The 20778-nt window shown below is 34.2% G+C and overlaps 1 protein-coding gene across 8 annotated transcripts in view; it reads left to right on the plus strand.

The window, feature by feature from the left end:
- The window catches only part of PPP3CB (protein phosphatase 3 catalytic subunit beta), a 47771-nt gene that overhangs the window by 14415 nt on the left and 12578 nt on the right, over window positions 1-20778 (plus strand). For 3 of the 8 annotated variants that reach the window (XR_001331326.2, XM_014250264.2, XM_014250267.2), the window contains exons 4-13: window positions 995-1106; window positions 1963-2108; window positions 7418-7557; window positions 7653-7730; window positions 7830-7924; window positions 9405-9530; window positions 11491-11568; window positions 13075-13101; window positions 16024-16108; window positions 16941-17038. Coding sequence is in view for 7 of the 8 variants with exons in the window: in XM_014250264.2 (XP_014105739.1) it covers window positions 995-1106; window positions 1963-2108; window positions 7418-7557; window positions 7653-7730; window positions 7830-7924; window positions 9405-9530; window positions 11491-11568; window positions 13075-13101; window positions 16024-16108; window positions 16941-17038 (985 nt within the window). In the remaining variant the exon portion in view is untranslated. The remainder of the gene's footprint in view (window positions 1-994; window positions 1107-1962; window positions 2109-7417; window positions 7558-7652; window positions 7731-7829; window positions 7925-9404; window positions 9531-11490; window positions 11569-13074; window positions 13102-16023; window positions 16109-16940; window positions 17039-20778) is intronic. The other 5 variants (XM_014250266.2, XM_014250268.2, XM_005520532.2 and 2 more) reach the window with 3 other exon arrangements.

Here is a 20778-nt window from a genome sequence, read left to right on the forward strand (position 1 = left end):
GGTTTTGCATATTTTCACTAAGGAGATAAAAATTCAGTAATTAGTTTAGCTAAGCTTCACATTAAAAGTTTTTGATGTGTTTCTCAATGTTTGCAGTGTTTTTTTAAAAATGTCCATTTGTTTTCTATCTTCCTTTCATGTACTCTGCTTTTCTATGCAAAATAACTTTGAGGAATGGTAGCGTCAGGGTACTGGTATTGATTAAGAACAGCGATAATAACAGCTTGCATGTGACTTCAATGAACTCCAAAACTTGTGGGGTTTTGAGATTTCTGTGCTCAGTTAAAAATACAATAATTAGATTTGAAATTTATGAAATAGATTTTGGGCATTCAGAACTGCTGGATAGTAACAGATTCTAAACTGAAAAAATTGTGCATGTTCTTAGCTCTTTTTGAGGGTTTGCTGCTGATGTTGCAGTAATAATGATAGATGGAAAATTACTGTAATTCTTTGACTTTGCTGCTTGTACACTGAAAAAGCAATTAGCTTCCCCAGTGTTTGGGAAAGGATAATTTACTCTGTCCGTTTGTAGTTTAAAAATTGTATCCAAATGATGTATCTAACCTTAAGGGAAATTATTTTGTCAAGGCTTTTTTTTCCAGTCTCTGTTAATAAATGTCTGCTTTTCTTCTTATGCCAGTGTTTAGAATCATAAATTATACCAGATTTTAGGCAGAAGCACACAGAGTATTTGTCTAGATGAAAGAATTTTACAGTTTAATTCTGCTGTGTTTATTTTATTATTGAATATCCAGCAAACACAAATATTTTTTTCAGCATTGTGTGTGGCTATTATTAGGAAAAGTAATAAGCAATTTGCATAACTCATGTCTATAACTGGACTTGGGGAAATAATGCTATTTTAAAATGGCACATTAAGCAGTACCTGCTTTTTGAAACTGTTAACATCCTTACTCAGTGTTTCTTAGTAATAATTTTTAAAGTTCACATAGAGTAGTGTATTTTACTGGTTATCCTGTTTTTTCAACAGTGTGTGCTCTACTTATGGGTCCTGAAAATACTTTACCCAAGCACATTGTTTCTTTTGAGAGGCAACCATGAATGCAGACACCTAACAGAGTATTTTACCTTTAAGCAAGAATGTAAGTACTGTCTAAGAAAGTAAAATTAGTTACTTCCAACCTGCTGATCTATAGTCTGTCATTGTTCTTGAAAGATGTTTGTCTATTAGTTTAATTAAGGCCTTACAAACATCTGGAGGCCATATTGACTTCCGTAGAATTGCTTGCAATTCTACAATGTGGCCTTGGAGTGCAAGAGGAGAGCTGGCTGTAAATATATATTGAGGAGTAAATTTTGATGTAACAATCTTGATTTTCAAGTCCTAGAGAGGACAATAATTTTGCTGTAGTCAGGAGTGCAGAGTAACTTGCAGAGCAGTGTTATGAAGCAAGCAAAAAGTCCCTATTGAGGAGTAATTTTTCCGTTTGGAGGATAGATTTCAGCAATACTAGTAAGATAACTCTTTGGTGGTGTAAGCTACCTCTCCATTTGAAGATTGGTATAGGTATTGATCCTGTGATAAATGGATCATTTGGCCTGGTAAAGCCTTCTTTGATGTAGATAAAAATGATGTAATCTATAATCAGTTCCTAGTTTTTCACTGTAAATTCACAAATTTCTTAGTAGTATTTTATACTGAAGTATGCTAGTTGTATAAAATATTAAATAATTCAGAGAATTTTTTTTAAACAAAAATAGTTTCTTCACACTTGAGATAACAGAAGAAGTGGAAATGGTTTATAGTTCTGGAAGAAAACAGGTCTTAGAAACATGCTTGCTGTTGAAGTGTTTGGAAAACCTCATTTAAACCCCAAAATACTCATTGTTTTGGGTTTTTTTAAGCATTCACTTTGATATGTGTTCTTATAACCATGATCCACTAGATTACTTCGTATATTACAGATTTTTTAATGATTTCTATTTTCTTTCTTGCAGGTAAAATAAAGTACTCTGAAAGAGTCTATGATGCTTGTATGGAAGCTTTTGATTGTCTCCCTCTTGCTGCTCTCTTAAATCAACAATTTCTTTGTGTTCATGGTGGACTTTCACCAGAAATTAATACACTAGATGACATTAGGAGAGTGAGTATTTCGTGTATTTGAAAATAAGCAGAAATAGAGATATTTATATGATGTTATACAAAGTCATCTTTATGAAGTTGTCAGTACATTTTCTGTTCTTGTCTCTTGTTGAAGTGTAAATCAGGAACTGAAATGTAGGCTAAGCAGTATCATAATTAAAATCTCATGGATTATCTAGTGCATTTTCCATTCATAGGCTTCATTGGCATAGCTGGGACTGTTACAAAACACACACAAGAAAGACCCCTCAAAATCCCCACATAGTGTTTTGAGACAGGTGGTACATGTGAAGAGTTTCAAATCCAATCAAAAGATAAGAGCTAGTGTTCTCATGGCTTCCAGGAGAAAACTTGTTGAAATTAATTGTAGTTTTAAAATTGTTTACTGTATCTAACTTTATTTCAGTTATTCTCAAATTTCTTTGAAAATTTTTTACTGTCTTAAATATGTGGGTTTTAGTTTTGACAAAGTGAGATATTGCAATATTTAACAGAAATTCAGATTGCTATTTAAAATGGCAAATTTAGTAGGTATTTGAGTAGCAGTTGAGGAGTACTTCTCACTGTATTCAATGTGCTGAGTATATTAATAATAAGAATTTAAAAGGTTTTTTTAAAATCATACAATAGAAACCCTAAATAGTGGTGTGCAATTTAAAGGGCAGAAGATTGTGATGACATGAGGTATCTGTTTCTAATAACGTGGTTTCTACTTGCATGGATGACTCGTCAGGTGGAGATTGTATCAGATAGGAATTTTCAAAGGCCATTGCTTTCCTTTTTGCATACTTCTTTAGACTTGTTGAAGTTAACTTAGCTGACATCTGCTGCACTTGGAAATCAAAACCATTCCTGTTATGATTAGGCACAGCTAAAATGTAGATTATTTCATCTTAAAATATATGTTGGTGGTTCTAAGAAAGCTTTGGGATTATAGGTAAGGATGGAAGAAAGAACGTGGTTTATCCACACATGGAAGAAGATACATGGGGACCTGTTTGTAAAAAGATGTCAATGGCACAGAGAAAGTAAAAGCATGCTTCTAAATTGCTTTTATAGTATATATAAGTATGTATTGCAGCCTATTTTGTCCTTTTATCATCGTTAATTAAATTTCTCATTTTCTTAGAATTTTCACCTTTATTTGTGTTTCATTTTTCTTTTTTACCTCTCCTTAAATTTATAGGCAGTGTAGTTGAATCTCAAATTTTAATTCACTGTATTTATTCACTAGAGATTTTTTGACCATTTCAGAGCCTCAAGTGTCAGTTTATTTCACTTACAGATATTACACTGCCAAGCAGAGTGATATAAGAGGAGAAGAAAATGGTAGAAACAGAGAGGAAGTATATTTACAAGATCAGTGTAAGTGGGAAAATGTACTGAGGCACATTGCATTGTCAAAGCAAATACTAATGTTACAGAAATCCAAATGCATTGTGCAGAGAAAGGGAAGTAAGAAAGCTAAGAGACTAAACAGTGCCATTCTCACAAAGCCTTAACGCCTTTCATTATACAGATGAAAAGAAGCATGGCCAAAGCTTTTTGGAAAGGAATGTAAAGAAAACATATTCTGGAAAAACACTTTGGAAAACCACTGTCATAACAGGATTGTGATTCATTTTCCTGTTAGTCTCAGTCTTGCAGTTAATCAGGTTTCAAAGTGTCAAGTAAATTTAACTGAAAGGTAATCTCTTGTCCTGGCCTGTACTTTCAGATGTGCTTTTGTAATGTTACAGGCTACATTAGGGTGAAATGTTTATATGCATATATGAAAATCTGCATTGTATTTTGTTCTGATGAAAAACACATTTATAAATGTAAGGCAGTGTTAATAGAACTGTTCCTTGAGCCTTTTCTGTTTTTAAAGAATCATATTGTAACCTGAAAAAGGCGCTAGTTGTGGATTGGCAGCGGCTTCAATAGCTGCATTAGAGTCTGACACACACTGATATTTTAAATGTATTCAAATTAAATGAGTGATGTGAAAGGCTTATTTTATATCTAGGGAAAAATCATATACTTGGCGTACAAGTGTGGTGTGTGAAATTACTTCTGTAAGCAATCAAGACAATTGTATAATATTCCAGGCCTTCTGGTTTATTAACAGAAGTTCTTACTAAGGAGAGGTCTTTGCTGCAGGGACATAATTATCTGGCATAAAAGGGAAATCACAGCTCTATAAATAGTGCAGGAATCACCTAAGAAAAAAAAAGAACAATTCTGTGCAAGGTGCAATTTCTTCTGGATGAAGTCTTTCATCAGTATTGACATGCAGGAATGTGATTAAACTATACAATTTAAATTATTATTTTTGCTGTCATAAATTTACTTCCAGAAGAGGACAGCTATCATTCTAGGCATGACAGTGAATCCTAACTGGAAAGGTTGTTCTAGGTACTTCATATTTCTGCCAAAATGGAAGTTTGTGAATCTTGCAGTAGTCTGATTTTGATTTTACTAATAACAGTTCCACAAATGTTCTGATTGTCTTGGTAAAGAGTGTCTCTTTCAGACACATGTCCATCAACTTAGAGATGATCTTTAGTTGACTTCATTTACACTGCCAAGACTTCTCCTGAAACAAAATGCCAGGAATTGTGATTTTTAAACCTAGCATTTTAGAAAGAAGGAAGTATCCAGGTAAGATTATGGGGACACTAAAAAAGAGACAAAGAAATTTTTTCCTCATTTACAACAGGTGGTCCCTCTTTTGTTTAGCTTTTGGTGATACTAAGACTTGGTCACCAAATTGCCTTGAAGTATATGGCAGCAGAACTGGCAATCTGTCTTTGTAATACCTTGCTTCCTTTCTGTGGCCTGCTGAAATTTCCTTTTGTTCAGTAATAAGTAAGATAACTGCCACTCTTCACTGGCCTTCGTGTTGTTCTTTAGGCTTTATTAGGTGATAGTTCTCAAGAAAATTAGGACAGATTAATTAAAACTGGTGTCTGTGTATGAAACTTCTGTGAAGGTCTTTTGCCTCTAAAGTAAAATTGTTTTAATTTGCTGTACCTTAATCTGTCTCTCAGGTTTTGGTACTTCTGAATTGGAACATCCATGTGGAGGTATAATGCATGTCACTTTAGTTGTCCTGACTGCATAGTACCTAGAAAATAATTTAGATTTAAATGTTTTACAAAAACCATATTTTAAATATATATTTATATATTAAAAATTTTATTAATGTATTTTAAAAATATACTACCTAGTTTTGTTTCAACAGGAGGCATATTGATTCTTACTCTTGAAAATTGTCTTTCTCAGTTACCTTAAATCATATTTAGAAAAATGTTGAGCCGGTTCGTATTGAGATTCTGTTTCGCTATAGTCAAAGCACATTCAAAAATAGTTAAATCAGTAACAAGTATTTTGAATTTACTCGTGTCCTTTAACTTTCTTGCTGTGCCAATAATGGATAAACTCTTAAATTGATAATTCTGATTTGATATATGCAGTCTGGGTTGAGTAGCTTGAAGTGACATTTCCTTAAATTTTGAGATATCTTGAGAACCGTGCCAGTTAGTAGACTGTCTAGTGAAGAAGAAACTGATTTGGTGTGTATGTAAGTATATGTAGTATATGTATAAGTGTATGTAAGTATATTTGTTTTTTACAAACTGATCTTACTTCAGGAAATAGCTGCATTATTGTTTTAGTTAGTTATTGTTTAGTTTAGTTTAGCTATGAAAAATTAGTTTGGGAGAGAGGTGTGTTTATTTCAGGCAGCCAAAACTTATATTTATAATGTCTCTATTTGGCTAAAGTCATAAGGAAAATCCTTGAAGAGTAAAGAAAAAATTTTAGAAATGTTTTCTAGACTTTCAGCCTTCTGTATTACAGGAAACATCAATCAGCAAACAGTTGAAACTTCCTTGTCTGAATGCCTCTGTTAGCTTCTGGACCCAAATTTATTGCTGGAGGTTTAAAAACTTGATGGTTTAATCTACAGAAATTCAGGTACTTACAGAAGTTGATGGACTGACTTCTTCAATCTGGAAGAAATACTCCATACCAGGTTTATCATCCAGTGTGGGAAATGTTAAACCACAGGATTTTTAAGATTGAATAAATTCCAACAACAACTTCAGTTAATACCTGCCTTACCATTATCTGGCAGGAATCTGTAAAGATCTGGACCTCTCCACTTATGTTACAGGTGGCAGCCTCGGGAGCTCTGATTTTCCAGGGCATGAGAGAGCTTGGCACTACTGCTGGTTCCATATTTGAATGGATTCCTATGGAGCGTTAGACTCAAATTCACCAGGTGCTCACCAAACCTCCCTTCAAGCCTGTCATGAAGAGTTAAGTGTTCTCTAGTACCATCAAAGTCATCTTCTTTGGTATGGGAAGTGAAGTGAGATAAATGCACTGTCCATCAAAGAACCGTTCCTACATTTCTTGGATAAAATCATCTTGTGAACAAACTCCAGCTACATAAAGACCAAATAAACTTTACATTGAACCTGGGATATCTACTTTCATTTCTGGGACATCAGAGATTGATTGCCTGTAACTTACTTAAGCAGGGTATTTTCCTTTTGCGTTAACAAATGCACTTAACTCCTTAACTTCTGCACTTTTGACTGTGGTTACTAGGAAAGTTGCAGGCTGCTAAAATAGGTCTTTCAAGTGAAAATCGGTAAAGAAGCAACAAGATAGAAAATGCAGACATCTCCCAAAATTCTTATGGCCCATTACATCAGGGATACAGCTGAAAAATAAAGCTTGTATGGAAAAAATCTTAGACAGCTGGGCCAGTCGCATCTTCATTACATTGTTAAATGATCCATTATGGAGACGGGTGTTTCAGGGTGGTTTTTTTTTTTTTCTTTTGTTGGTTTGGATTTTTAGGGTTGTTTCATAATATATATTTAGTCTCTTCTAGTTGGTGCTAATTATTCATGCTTTTCTTTTATAATTCCTGTTTTCTGTACTGTTTCTCTTTTCTAATTCCTAGTAGTGTTTCCAGATTGGTAGATGTGGCATGTGCATGAAAAAGGACCATTTTGTTCCTTGTTTGTATCTTGACCTTGTATTACACATATCCATCAGTCTGGAAGTTATCTCCCTTCTTTTTACAACTAATAAATCTTATTGCTCTTAACAGGTTTGGTTCTTTTGGCATGCCTGTGCCTTATTTCATGAGGAGGAGAGGAAAAACTATACAGAAACTACTTCTCTTTGATATGGTTGGGATTTATTCTAAAAGTTCTTGGTATTGATGGATATGTAGGTTAACAAATGTGTAAAACCTAATAATTTAATATTTAAAGAATATTTGTGCTGTTGCCTTTTCTTTCAAAACAGTTAGATAGATTCAAAGAGCCTCCAGCATTTGGACCAATGTGTGACTTATTGTGGTCGGATCCTTCAGAAGATTTTGGAAATGAAAATTCACCAGAGCATTTCAGTCATAATACAGTCAGAGGATGCTCATACTTTTATAGGTGAGAGTATGCTATGATCTAGTTGGGTGTTTTAGTACTGACTCCTGAATATTTTAAGAGAACATATTTTACTCATAATTGTTTTCATTTCACAGCTATCCAGCAGTTTGTGAATTTTTGCAAAATAATAATTTGTTGTCAATCATTAGAGCACATGAAGCACAAGATGCAGGGTGAGTACTTTGTATCTTTCAAGGAAATAGTCACAATGTGAAATAAAAATTAATTGTTTATTTTCTGTAAGATGTAATATAATATGTTTGGTTTTGCAGTTACAGAATGTACAGGAAAAGTCAAACTACAGGGTTCCCATCTTTAATAACAATTTTTTCAGCACCTAATTACCTGGATGTCTACAATAATAAAGGTAAGAACTTGTTATTAATAATCGTATGTTATAATAAAATAAAATTGTCTAACTAGATAATCTAATATCAACAGCTTTTTTGCCAGTTAAGAAACTAAAGGACAAAAAAATCTATTAATGAAAGTTATAAAGAAGAACCATAAATGGCAACCTCCTGTAAGAGGAGTACCTTGAAGTGTAAGTGTGGTCAGAGGTTTCCATTGAGAAAGCTGTTGCTTTTTAGTATTTGTGATTAAATCTACTGATATTGTCCAGTCAGGCAAGGTTTCCCTGTGCTATGAGTTTTCGCTCCTCTGATTGTCTTTAGTGGGCAAGGAAGGTGGTTTGCATTGTGTGTTATGGCATCTGAGTGTCCTAATTGTGATTATGATGCCCATAATGGCCACATATGGGAAATCAAGAAAGAGCAAGTATTGATCAAAATACTGATCACCATTGGAAATATTAAAGAAGGGGGTATAAAACAAGAAATCAATTTTTTTCCATCCTCTGCTGAGGTAGGGTTGAACAGGAGAAGCATGTTTAATAGTGTGGAGAAAGATTTACAAGTCAGAATTATAGAGAAACCTTAGCTGTGAATTAGTATTATTCATAGATGAGAATTAAATTAAAGGAAATAAGAGATAAAGCCTGCTGAAATTCAAGTACGATGTTAAAGGAAGGCATTTCAAATATGTGATGAACGAATGATCTCCAAATTTTCAAATAGTATTCCTTTGAAACCAGCACCTTTTTTCTGTTAAATGCATTTTCTTCCACCCACCTATAAAGAACCACCCCCAGCCCATGCCACTTCTGTAGGTGAATAACTGTACACAAGAAAAGATGAGCTGTTGTTACTTCCACTGATTGCGAAGTAAGGGGGAAGTAAAAATATCTTCAACTGGCTTTTAAAATTTTTTTACTATCTCTATGGATACTGTGTTCATAGAACCCTTTTTCACATGAGCTATTCCCAGTCTGATGAAAGTGTATGTATAGAAAAATGTAGTCAACTGCTTGTTTAGCTTTAGAATGCTTCTGTTTTTCTGGCTTTTTTCTTTGTTTTCTCTTTTCCTTCATCTTCTAGATGTCTGTGGTTTTACTCCAGGCTTATAGCATGGGAAGACACTTAGGAAGAATAAAACCTGAGTTTGCATATTCTGAATATACTTCTGTTCTGAGTTAGCTTTGTTAAAGTTACTGAAATTATATCTTTTCAGGACTTATAAAAATCTTTGTTGATTTTTAGACCTAAAATAGGATAATACAGACCTATACTGACATGTACCCAGTACCTTAAAGTGAAACATACACAGTAAAAATCCAAAAGTGCTCCATTAGTTACCTGTCTGTAAATACTGTAAAAGAAAGAGACTGGAATACTTCTGGGATTATTTAGTCTACAGTATAAATAGACCTAAGCCATGCCTTTGACTTTACATTTGTGGTACTCACAAGTTTTAAACATTCTTTTTGAAATGTCTGAATTTCATTTTAGCTGCTGTATTAAAATATGAAAACAATGTGATGAATATTCGTCAGTTCAATTGTTCTCCTCATCCTTACTGGCTACCAAATTTTATGGATGTTTTCACATGGTCTTTGCCATTTGTTGGAGAAAAAGGTTAGTAGATGTTATGCATCAACTAATATCCTTATTCCTCCCAGATTGATATTGGGGAGACTTCTGTTTTTTAAAATATATTTACCAATGAAAGGTGGATTGCATTCTTTTTGTGTTGTTTTCTTGTTTAAATCAAGGCAGTTAGAACTGCATCTAATATAGCTAAGATGTTAACAGAAATTATCATTTCCATTGAGGGTGTACATCTGCATTGTTAAGTAGTATCTTTGAACTGCATTTGAAATTAATATTTAAATTGTTCATATTCTACAAAATGCTATGTTATATACGTTATTAGTCCTGTGTAGTTTAGGTGTAAATTTATATTGAGATATTCGTGTAAAATGTTAACTTTCCTGTATGGATATAACAGATTGACCTTCACTAAAGATAAGTTTTTCAGTCATAATTTTTCTTGTAAAAAAGATAATTTAGCACAGATCCTCCTTTTTTTTTTTTTTCTTTTCCCTCTAGAGATGATAACTCTGAATCTAGGACACTGGGGCCCCAAGTAGTCCTCAGTTGACAAGCAATGAGGTTAGAGGCTATTTGGGTCTGTTTAAAATCCTTCCATGACAGAAACTGCTCTTTTCATAAAAAGGGATCTGGAGAGCTCTTTACATTGCTTTGAAAATTTCTTTCTAATTTAGTTTAAATTTAATTAAAATAAAATTAATTTAAATAAATTTAAATAAATTTTAGGTTTCTTGCAGTTATATTTTTAAGGACATAAGCAAATCTAGAATCCTAGGTTTTTATGTTGTCTTTAGTAAGCAGTTTAATGCAAATAGTTTGGACACTTCTTACTGTGGTTAACCCACTCAACAAATTTTTTTACGTTTAAATGAAGGGACTTGACATTTGAAAGATTTTGTTTATATATCTGTCTTGCCTGATGATGCAGTAGATACTGTTTTCAACAGCAAAGGGTTGATACTGTGTATTTTGCTTTTGTTGTGTTGCTGGTAATAACATCCAGCAGCTTATTTAACAGTGTTTGAGTGTTTCACTGCCCTGCTCAGTGCTTCAGACTGCTAGAGTCATGGCCCTGGTAGGTAGCCTTGCCTTCCTACAAATGCCTGCTTCCACTTTTGGTGAAGGATTTAATGTCAATATTGTCTGATCTGCATTTATCAGATCAAAATCATAATAATTTGGTTGAGTTTTTCTTTTACAAGAGAGTAACTTTGTCCCCAAGAATGAAGAATACAACCATAGCAGATAACATAGGGGTTGTATGATTTAGTCATTAAATAATGTAGGCAGCAGTTTACAGGGTTTTTAACCAATTGTCTTCTGTGTAGGTTTCTGAATACTCTTATGTAGAGGAAGGTTTATATATTTTAAGAGAGAATCTGATATATGTCTGAAAGATTGAGTGGCAGAACAAAAATATTCCTGGCAAAAAATAATAAAAAAACTCGTCTCAAAAGGCTTTTATCCACTATGTTGATATATTTAAGGGGAGTTTGAAAAAACAAACTCCCATATTTATGTTCTAATACTTTTCTGCTTGACTACTTCTGGTACATGCCTGCAGGTGTCAGAAGTAGAATAGCCTTTTCAATTCAAGCCTGAATTTGAGCAGTCAAAATTTTTCACATTTAAGTACAGTTTGCATAAAAACTAGTTCAAATACTTGACTTTTAAAGTAAAATGACTAATTTACAAGAAAAGTCTTCTTACCTAAAGGAGTTCCTTGTAAGAGAGGAGTGTTCTTTGTGTTGTTTGTTTAGTGTTTAGTTGTATAACTTATAGCTGCTTGTTTTTCTGAGCTTTTTAAATTCTGTGACATCTCACATCAAGAAAATCACTTATTTTGAAATGAGGTTATTGAGCAATGGCTGTGGTGTGAGAAGTTCATTCACTAGAGTTGCTTGTGACTAGCTGTATCTTGTGAGCATGGAAATATTTTAAATTCTACACAGAATGAATTAAGGTTTATTTTTTTCCTATACAGTAACAGAAATGTTGGTGAATGTTTTGAGCATTTGCTCTGATGATGAGCTGATGACAGAGGGAGAAGATCAATTTGACGGTAGGGTTTACTTTAAGATATGTAAATTTTCCTAATGGTAATAACTTGTAAACAACAGTTAACTTAGATTGGTGTAATATTGCCTGGCTTTTGAACAAAACTGCCTTCAAATTTTTCTGTAGAAAACAATGTTTTGGTGGGGCAGAAAAGGGAATTGCGTTTGTGTTTGTGATGAAGAAGCCGTAATAGTAACCTTTGCAAATCTTCATATGTGATTTTTATTTAAAACAAGCTTTTTGCATGTACTCATATCTGATTTCAATATAAAACAAACTTTTAGTGGGAAATTCTCCAAATATCTTGGCACTTAAAATTTGAAACATACTAATTTATTTTGCTACTGTTTAGAATAAATGTGTTATAGTACACTAAATTTCTTAATTATTGCCCTTCAATAACAGTTGATGCAGGAGAACATTAGATACAATATTTTTTATGGCAAAACACTATAAAGCCTGAAATGCAAGTTTAAGTCTGCGTTTGAGTTTAAAGGACTTGTATATAGGTACGTTGTATTACATGTGTTCATGTAATGAATTATAGCATCTTGTCTCTTAAACTGTGATACGGTAGATTGTTAAGAGAGGTTTGTAGCATGATGATTAGGAAGCAACATTTGACTTGAAGACCTAGCATATCACACTTTGTTTTGTTGGGCTTTTTACAGAAGTGCTTAATGTCACACCTAAACATTTCTCAGACTTGCTTCATTTCATCCAATAACAACTGGTCTGGTGAATTGTTGATAGGAGAGGAGGACAAAAACTTTCAGCAGCCTTTAAAGAACATGAAAGGATCATTTATAAAGACATTAGAGACACAACCCCTTTCTTAGCATTTGATAACTATTGTGTTCAAATTGTGTTGTGCTAAGCAGCTGTGTGTTTTCCATTGGAGTGCATTGGCTCCGAGCCACTTCAGCTTTGCTGCTATTTAGATGATTGCCAGAAATGTGAAAACATGGAAGAGGTCTCAAAAGTGATCCTGCCAACAGTCAATTCCTGGTTTTTATTCAAGTAACTCTACTAAACTGAACATAAAGCACTTGCACCAAGCAGGGTTAGCTGGTATTCTGAGGCATTAGGATTTATGTTTTCCATAGTAGTTGCAGTTGTCAGTTGATTGCATATGCCCTGTCTGTAGTTTCCTAATTTGAATTATTTTATTCTTCTGTCTTCTTTAAAAATTTCTTTGCTTAATGCATCTCTTATGCCACCTAGGTACTGTCTATGCTTTATCTTTCTATGTGGTTGGATTTTTTTTTTTAACTGTTGACTTTCAAGCTTTCACTTGTTATTTGTCAAATTTTAAATATTCTCAACAGTTCCACTTCTTGTTTGATGAATGCATTTTCAAGTGTTGCAATTTTCCATTTTATTTTTTTCACATTTCTTCTCCATTCCTTCTTTATTACCACTGCCAAGTTAAATATCTTTTTTTTTTTTTGTCTCACTCACCTTTTTCTCCATCGTTCACTTCCTTTTTTTCTGGACTCTCCATCTGAAGAGCGACTCATATATGGCAATAAAAAAGGTACAGACCAGACAGAGTAGGAATGTTTTGAAATATGACTTCACAGAACCTGACAGTATAAAGTATTAATAAGAAAATACCTTTCTATTGAGAGTTATTATGTAGAATTTTATTATTATTAACCATTTTAATAGGAATTTTATAAAGACTTGTGTATTTTGTTATCAGAAGTCATACTTCAAGACATCTGTCTTTCTGTGCATGAATTTTTTTCCTCCTTTCTTCATTCCTTTTTTTGTAGAACTTCATTCTTTTACGTACTTCTAAAATTTTATCTTTGGTCCTGCATGTGTAGGGAGCTTTCAGTTGTCTGTCTTGCTCTTTAATACCTTCCTCATGGGCTGTTTTTTTAAGGTGGTGCATGGAATGTGTTTATAAAATGTTCCAAAATCTGGTTTGTGTAGTACATTTTGTCTTCTTAACTGAGATGTCAAAAAAGTACTTTTTGATTCTCTGTGCTATTTTGAAGATGGCCAGATGTAAATTGTAAAAAGAAGCCTACTTACTAACTTAAATTCATGGTCCATCACTTGTTTTTCAGAAATCGCAGGGTAGATAGTTCTGTACAGAGATATTATTCTGGCTACTACTTGCCTAATAATTATTTTTCTCTCTATAAATTTGTTGGTTCCAGAGAATATTTCTAATACTTATGCATTAGATTATTACTAATGCATTAGATTATAGATATGTTTCCAGAAGTTATGTTTGGGGCATAATATGTCAGCGTTTCAGAATTTGTATCTTGTGCAGGCATTGGGAATGGGAAATTCGGAATTGGGAAAGTTCTTTGTTATCGCCTATAATTTAGGGTGTAATCAAGACATTCTTCTGCAAACAGATGTCATTCTTTTAAGTAACCAGGATTCAATGGCCCCATTAGTGCAGTGCTGCAGCCTGGAGTAATGAATTCGGCTTTTTTGCCTTGGCTGTGTTGCTTCTGGAGGGCCAGGACAATGAGAAATCATCTTTAAAAAGAAAAATCCCAACAAGCAAACAAAATCCCCTCAAACATTCCAAACACCCCAGAGCAACTTCTCTCATTTTAAAGCACAGGAATTAGCACAGCCTGAAGTTTTTCCAGTTGGCACATTACAGCTTGGCATCAGTGAAGCCTGCAAACTGGTGTGGGTAGAAGGAAAATTGAGGAACTTAGAGAAATATTTTATTTCCTCCTTAGCCCTGATCTTTTCAAACTCTAAAAGACTCTCCTTCTCATTCCAGATTCTCAAGTGGCTACTCAGTTGTGTTTAAAAGGGGAAAGCAAAAATTTCTAGAACTTTAAAAATTAAAAGTTAAGATTTCAAGGAAATTGTTTTCAGTAAAAATTGAATGTTTCATACTATCCTACTCCAAGTTTTTCTTGTTTTGTCACTTTTGCCACCTGTTCTGTCACTTTTTTGTTTGCTGTCTGTTAAAATTGTAACTTTGTCTAAAAAAAACCTTTGCTCAGCAGTCCCTGGCTTTTTCATTTTGTTTATGTGAACTGGCAGGTATTTGTCATACCCCAAGATTCTGCCATTGTGTTCTTACCAAGGTTGTCTATTGCCTGTGTTTTTAATTTGTCATTACACCTTTTCTGTCTTGTGTGGTGTTGTTGTTGTTGTTTGCCCCTATATGCTTTATCTTCTGTGTTTTATTTTATTTGGTGTTCAGGGTGGAAAGTCTCCCCACTCTTGTGTCACAGAAGGCCTTGTGTCCTTGCAGCTGTGGCTGTTGTGTCTGAACCCTCAGGGGGAAGCCCCATGCTATGAGTAGGGATGGAAAACAGCTTCTTTCACAGCTCCTTTTTTGAATGCATGTATGTGAGTTTTGAACACGTGGCTCTTCTGCCCACTTCTGTGGTCCTCTCTTCTACATTCTTGCAATTTAGTTGGCAACTTCTTATCATTTACTTTTCTCCCAAGACTGAACAACACCGTACATGGAAGTTCTGGAATACCTAACAGACCTGTCTGAGCGTGTTCACTCTTGGTTCCCTGTGGTTCAATTCACAGTATGACTGGGTTACCTTGGTGTGATTAATGTCCTCCTTTCCCAATGGCTGAGGAGAAGTAAGGATTTTGGTTTTGGTACCTCCTCATCTGCCTCTACTGTTTTAATGAAATTGAGGGGTTGGCAAAGGGAAAATAAGAGGAAGGGAAGGATCACTTTTATACATTGGAACAAACCAGCGACACTTAGTGTTGGAGAAAGGTGCTTCCGTTTTCATGTCAAGGCAGGCAAAGGTGGCTCTCCTTCCCAATCACAAGCCTCCTTTCAGAGTTTTATCTTCACTTTTGTCTGTCACGAGTGGTATCACTCTGCCCTGTGGAGTGTGCAGTATTTCTCCAGATCTTTGGTATTTTTAATTTCTGCAAATGATGCAAACCTAAGATGACGTGGAACAGAGTTAAGTGGTAAGAAAGGTACCGCTGCAATTTTTTGCTTGTTTATTTTCTGGGGAGTTCTCATGGAGTTGTGTTTTGTGTAGCTGACATAAAAACAAGGACACCACTGTTTTCTCTTGAATAGCTGTGTAATAATTAGAAAATCTTTATTTTTTGTGGCTTTAGTATCTCTTTGGCTTCTGTATTGGGTTGCTTGCCTACATCTTGATATACACGTCAGTACAAGTATAAAATTTAGGCAAATGAGTTATGATAGTTACTACACTGTAGTAGTCGTAGTTCAGATGTTTACTAGGTTCAGAAATCATTGATCAATCTAAACTTTTTTGTGTGTGTTTTGTGGACACAGGTGATGGTGGTTTTACTGGCATTCTGAAGCTCTAATTTGATAACACTGTGCCCTTAATTGTTTGGGTACTGACCTCCTGTGAAGAGTACTGAACTTAAACAGTTGTGTTAAATTTGATGCACTTTAAAAAATGACCTTCTAAATACTCATGAGCTTGAGACTCTTTTTTATTTCTATTGAAAGTAGGTACAGCTGCCGCACGGAAAGAAATAATCAGAAACAAAATTCGTGCAATTGGCAAGATGGCAAGGGTCTTCTCTGTTCTCAGGTACTTGCATGATTTCTGCATTCCTAGACCCCTGTGCAAGGTAAACATCTCTGTTTCAGGGTAATGAATGCCGAATATTTTTCAGGGAGATCACAGTGCATCAGAATCTTGTTTGGCATATTGGTGCACCCTGTTGATGTTGGAATTTTTGGTTAAAGAATATTTTCAAGTTTTTTTTTCAGCATGTTTCAAGAAATTAAAGAACACGATCTTCAGTTTACATGCTGTTTGTCCAGCTGTTAACTAAGAGTGTTGGAAAGGCAGTACCAGATAGACTGAAATCAAGGGTGTAATGGAGGATGTCAGGACTGACTCTGAAAATTTCTGACATACCAGGAACTTGAGGAGTAGAGGGGTTTTGTTTCCAGTTTTGGTTTGTTTCTTTTCAGCTATTTAAAAAATACCCCATCCTCTTTAAATGTAGAGATGTTGTCATCCTATTTACCCAATATATCTGTTTTTCCACAGAACATAATTGCTCCAATAGGGATGATTTTTTAAAGTTGTTATTTCCCAAAGCAGAGACATTTAAAACAAAATTAGGGTTTGTTTTATGGTAGTGAGATATTTTCAGTACCTCATGAGGCATTCAGTGCTCATTTCAAAGCTAATGAACCTGCATGTGAATTATAACTCCTAGGCAGAAGAAAGACAGGTATGGAACAGAATTATTTTCGCCTTTTAAATTGTTGGAATTTGAATTTACATTCAGTCTTGACATGCCTAAAACACAGCAAAACTAGGCTCTCCCTTTCCCCATCTATTATTTTACTTCAATGCAAGTTTTCATGCACAGGTATTTAAGGTTTTGTTACTGTTTTTTTTCCCACAGGGAGGAGAGTGAAAGTGTGCTGACACTCAAGGGTTTGACTCCCACTGGAATGTTACCTAGTGGAGTGTTGGCTGGAGGACGACAGACCCTGCAAAGTGGTAATGATGTTATGCAACTTGCTGTGCCTCAGATGGACTGGGGCACATCTCACTCTTTTGCTAACACCACACATAATGCATGCAGGGAATTTCTTATGCTTTTCAGTTCTTGTCTTAGTGGCTGATTCAAGCATAGTGTTATGTGTTAGTCAGGCAATGTGAAATGGATACTTAACCAGGGTATAAAACTAAAAGCCAATTAGTTCAGCAGTGTCAGGCTGTTTTTCAGACTCTGAGCTTCCTTAGTTTACAGTTTTTCAGGTGGGGTGACCTTATAGATCTCGTATTGAGGCATTTAATCATTACAGATACAAAAATGGCAGTGTAATTTTACATCATTACCTGTGTGCTCTCCATTAAAATGTTTTTCTTATAGCCGTGTTAGTATTTTCATTGACAATGCCAAATACTTGTTGATATTAATATTAACAAACAGCTACAGACTGCATAGTTCCATATTACACTCCATTGACAGATTGGAATGTGCTACGTTTTGTACCCTGGTAATTAATGCCAAAGTTTGTTCTCTATGTTGTTTGTCAAATGTTCTATGTATAATTGACCTCCCTGAATTGTCCTTGTAACATGCTGTTTCCTTCCTCTGCAGATGTAGCTGCTTTCTTAGATCTGTCTGTCTCTCTCTAGGTATAGATGTATGTCTGTATAAGTGTTAAAATTAAACCACTATCCCAGACACTTGTCTGTCTCTTGATGTAGAAGCAATGTTGTAGCACCTTGTTTTTGAGGTTTGCTGCATTTGCTGCTGCACATTGTCTGTGCATTCTGAACAATACTGTACTTGAAAACTATTCCATCATTTGTTATAAAATCAGTTGAGAATAAAGGGATTGAATTTAAAACTTGTAAATAAATCAAAATAAAAGGGTGTTATTAAGTGTGCATATATATATTTTTTGCATGAAAATAAAAAGAACTCTATACAATATACCTGTAATCTGGCTCATTGAATATTTTGTAAATCGTTTTTATTCTTTTTTTTAGTTTGTTGAATCATTGGATCATATTTTTCACAAGGCCCATTATGATTAAGTAGGATTAGGGAGGATGCTATGAGCTTGTACCAAGTGTATTAAAAGAATGAAGTCCACGTTTTCTGTTCACAGTGGTGAATAACTGAAAAACACCAGTCGAAAACTGGACTTCATATCAGCAGCACTCTTAACATATTGGCCACCTTCAGGCTTTACTAGGAAGTATAAAACTTTAGCATGGGAACACTGAATTTTATAACTATTGAAAGATTGTGATGTGTGAATATCACTTTTTACACAATCTATTTTCCAAGAGTAGCTGCTTTTCTCATTTCATGATTTGGACTGTTTATTTGAATTCCTTATATTTTCTATGTAGTTTTTTTGAAAGCCTTTCACTACATTTTCTATTCAACTATCAAAGCTTGTTTTTTATAGCTTTGAAACACAAATGTCACATTTTAAATCATTTTTCAGTGGACATATAATGTCTACAAGTAAGTTTATATGTCCAGTGTATGTATGTGATTGTTTTGTGAATGTCTATAACAAGAAATGGTGTATGTTTCCTAATCCATTCAACTATTCCAAAAGCGTATGTTCTACCTTTAACTTTCATTGTTTAATAAGAAATTTTATTATGCTTAAAAAATGAGTCTGCATTCCTCTCACTCATTTAACAGATTTTTATCTGTGTTGCATTACAAATACCAGAGAGGATCAAACTGACTAGAAAATCTTTTTTACATAAAGCATATGACTTTCTACCATTACTGAAAATGTGGGACATTTGGAAAATATGCAAAATCCATTCTGGTTTTTTTGTGGGTGTGGGTTTTTTCTTGACTAAAATTTTTGATGGCAATATTCCCTGATGCACTGCATTAATATACCTCATTTGTTTTAGTTATGTTGACTGTTCAAAAAAATCATGCCAATTGTTAGTTCTTAAACGGAAGTAACTTCCTTTTACTAATAAGCATGTTACTGTTTCAGTCTTAAAAGAGTAGTTTTCAAATTATAATGCTCAATTGCAAAGGTAGAAGTAAAGTAAAATTAAATAAAACTTCACTAACTGACCATTTTCTAAACCATTGTAGTATCAGAGAATTTACATTCTTGACAAAAATATGGTCACTGGTAGTATAGTAGGATTCTTACTATGAATATTTAATTACTCTTTGAAGTATTTTGTACTATATTGATCAGTATATTATCAATAATTTAAACTAGTCTAGGCTTGCAAAAATAAAAGGACGTAATATTAATTGAAGTAATTTTTTTATTCTGTTGTTTATTGGCTTAAAAATACACAGAACTGACCAGTATGCCCTAGGTTTTAGTCTTCCAAATGCTCATTTTTAAATGGCACACTGGTTGCTGCCAAATCTATAAGCAGCTTTGAAAGTTATAAGAAATTGGAGTGTATATCTACATTTCTCTAGAAAGGTGGGCTGAAATTATTTTATCAGGGCAAATAGATATACACACATATGCAATTTTTGCATATATACCTATTATAGCTCTTAATGTCATTAACGTTTTCCATACTGGATCTTAGCAAATGCCACTGTTCTGTCTGGATTTTGTTGAGCCCAGCTGCTGTGTTTGTGAGCCCTCCTCCTCCTCCTCCTCCCTCCTCCTCCTCCTCCTCCCCCCCCCCCCCCGGGCCACATCCTCACTGCAGCATGAGGGGAATGGCAAATGCAGACCACAGTGAAGGGCTTAAACAAAGACAACTCAGTTCAAAAGCATAATTCTGGAGAAAAATGCAAGCCTACATCCTATGGGAGATGTCAGTGTATGGGTTTTTTTTCCTTTTCATTAATATCTGGATATATTTTTTAAAAATGAATCATAGCTTACTTTTGAATAGCTTTAATGTTGTTAGGATAAAAAAAGACCTTGGGAAATCATGGTCGTTGTATATTTCTAAATTCTTTTTAACGTAAATTTGGTTTTTATTATTTTTGTTGCTTGCCTTATAGTAGCTGAAATAATAAAAATCATATTAAGAACTGTTATGTAAAATAACATTTCCTAGTGACATATTTTGTGAATTAATCAAGAAAATTAGCTTCCAAATTGAGCCAACATCTGCTAAAAACTGACCAAACACCTAGAGCTTTATTCAGTAACATACTAAACACAAGTCTAAATTAAAAATTTTAACTACTTCCATGGGCATCAGTTGAACTACTGCCCCTGCTATTAGTCAGAAAGCAGTTAAGGTTGTTTTTTGTATTTATGTTGAAAATTGACAAGGATTTTCTATCACATCGATCCATTAGGTCAAGAGGAGAGAGGTGAAATTAAGGATGGAAGTGCCATTGAGACCTGTTGCTTGAAATCAGCTGTCAATTGAGAATTTTCAGAGCAAAATATCTGAATTACCTGTTAATATGACTCAGTATTTATTGGAGGTTTATCAAAGTCTACAAAGAATAAAGGTTTAATTTAGATATACCCGCAAAAGAGAATTCAACAAAATTATTTTCCAAATTGAGTCTCTACAGGTTTTTTAAGTGTTTGTATTTTCCAGTCAGTTTGTTCTTTTATGCCAAGTTGAAAATTGTCTTCTCCTTAACTGTGATGAATATTCCACGGTCTTTTTGGAATAGTAGTACTACAAGTAGTGTAAACTAGGAGTAAATTTTGAAATTTGTATTTATGACCAAGCTACATAAATTGCAGAGATAAATCAGTATTCATGATCTTTTCAGGAAAAGATTGAAAACAAAGACTCCA

This window comes from Pseudopodoces humilis, chromosome 9 (assembly GCF_049639895.1).
Source record: "Pseudopodoces humilis isolate 2021_Gansu_Grassland_sample_001 chromosome 9, ASM4963989v1, whole genome shotgun sequence".
In the NCBI taxonomy this organism is placed as follows: Eukaryota; Metazoa; Chordata; class Aves; order Passeriformes; family Paridae; genus Pseudopodoces; species Pseudopodoces humilis.